The 401-nt window shown below is 48.4% G+C and overlaps 1 protein-coding gene across 1 annotated transcript in view; it reads left to right on the forward strand.

Annotated features, from left to right (window-relative positions):
- The window catches only part of LOC119412118 (kinesin-like protein KIF21B), a 40315-nt gene that overhangs the window by 37519 nt on the left and 2395 nt on the right, over positions 1–401 (forward strand). Inside the window, exon 11 of the mRNA XM_037679092.1 lies at positions 243–390. Coding sequence (XP_037535020.1) covers positions 243–390 — 148 coding nt within the window. The remainder of the gene's footprint in view (positions 1–242; positions 391–401) is intronic.

A 401-nucleotide genomic window follows, 5' to 3' on the forward strand; every position in this document is an offset into this window, starting at 1 on the left:
GCGGTTTTCCACTTATTGCGGGGCTTCAGGGTACAGATCCTCCACGATAAACGAGGAATTAATGTACAGCATATTCACAACTACCAGTAGTCATGTCAGGACACATTCACACACAGTAAAGGTTTTAGTGGTCCATTTCTCAAGATGTGTTTTTAGCTCACTTAAATCTGATTATAGCTTTAATAAAATGTAATCACTGAGTTTACGTCTAAATCATTCAAGCGTCTCTTTCTATCTTTCAGAACCAAACTTCTTGAGAGCGAGGCTATGAACGAGTCGTTGCGACGGCAGGCGGCTCGGCTTTCCTCTCGTTCCACGCTCCTGTCCTCCGGTCTAAGCCCCGCCCCTGGCCACCCCCTCGGCTCCTCTCCCGTGCCCATGTCCATGGAGGCCGAGATGAC

The sequence above is a fragment of the Nematolebias whitei genome, chromosome 7 (genome assembly GCF_014905685.2).
Source record: "Nematolebias whitei isolate Nwh7 chromosome 7, NemWhi1, whole genome shotgun sequence".
In the NCBI taxonomy this organism is placed as follows: domain Eukaryota; kingdom Metazoa; phylum Chordata; class Actinopteri; order Cyprinodontiformes; family Rivulidae; genus Nematolebias; species Nematolebias whitei.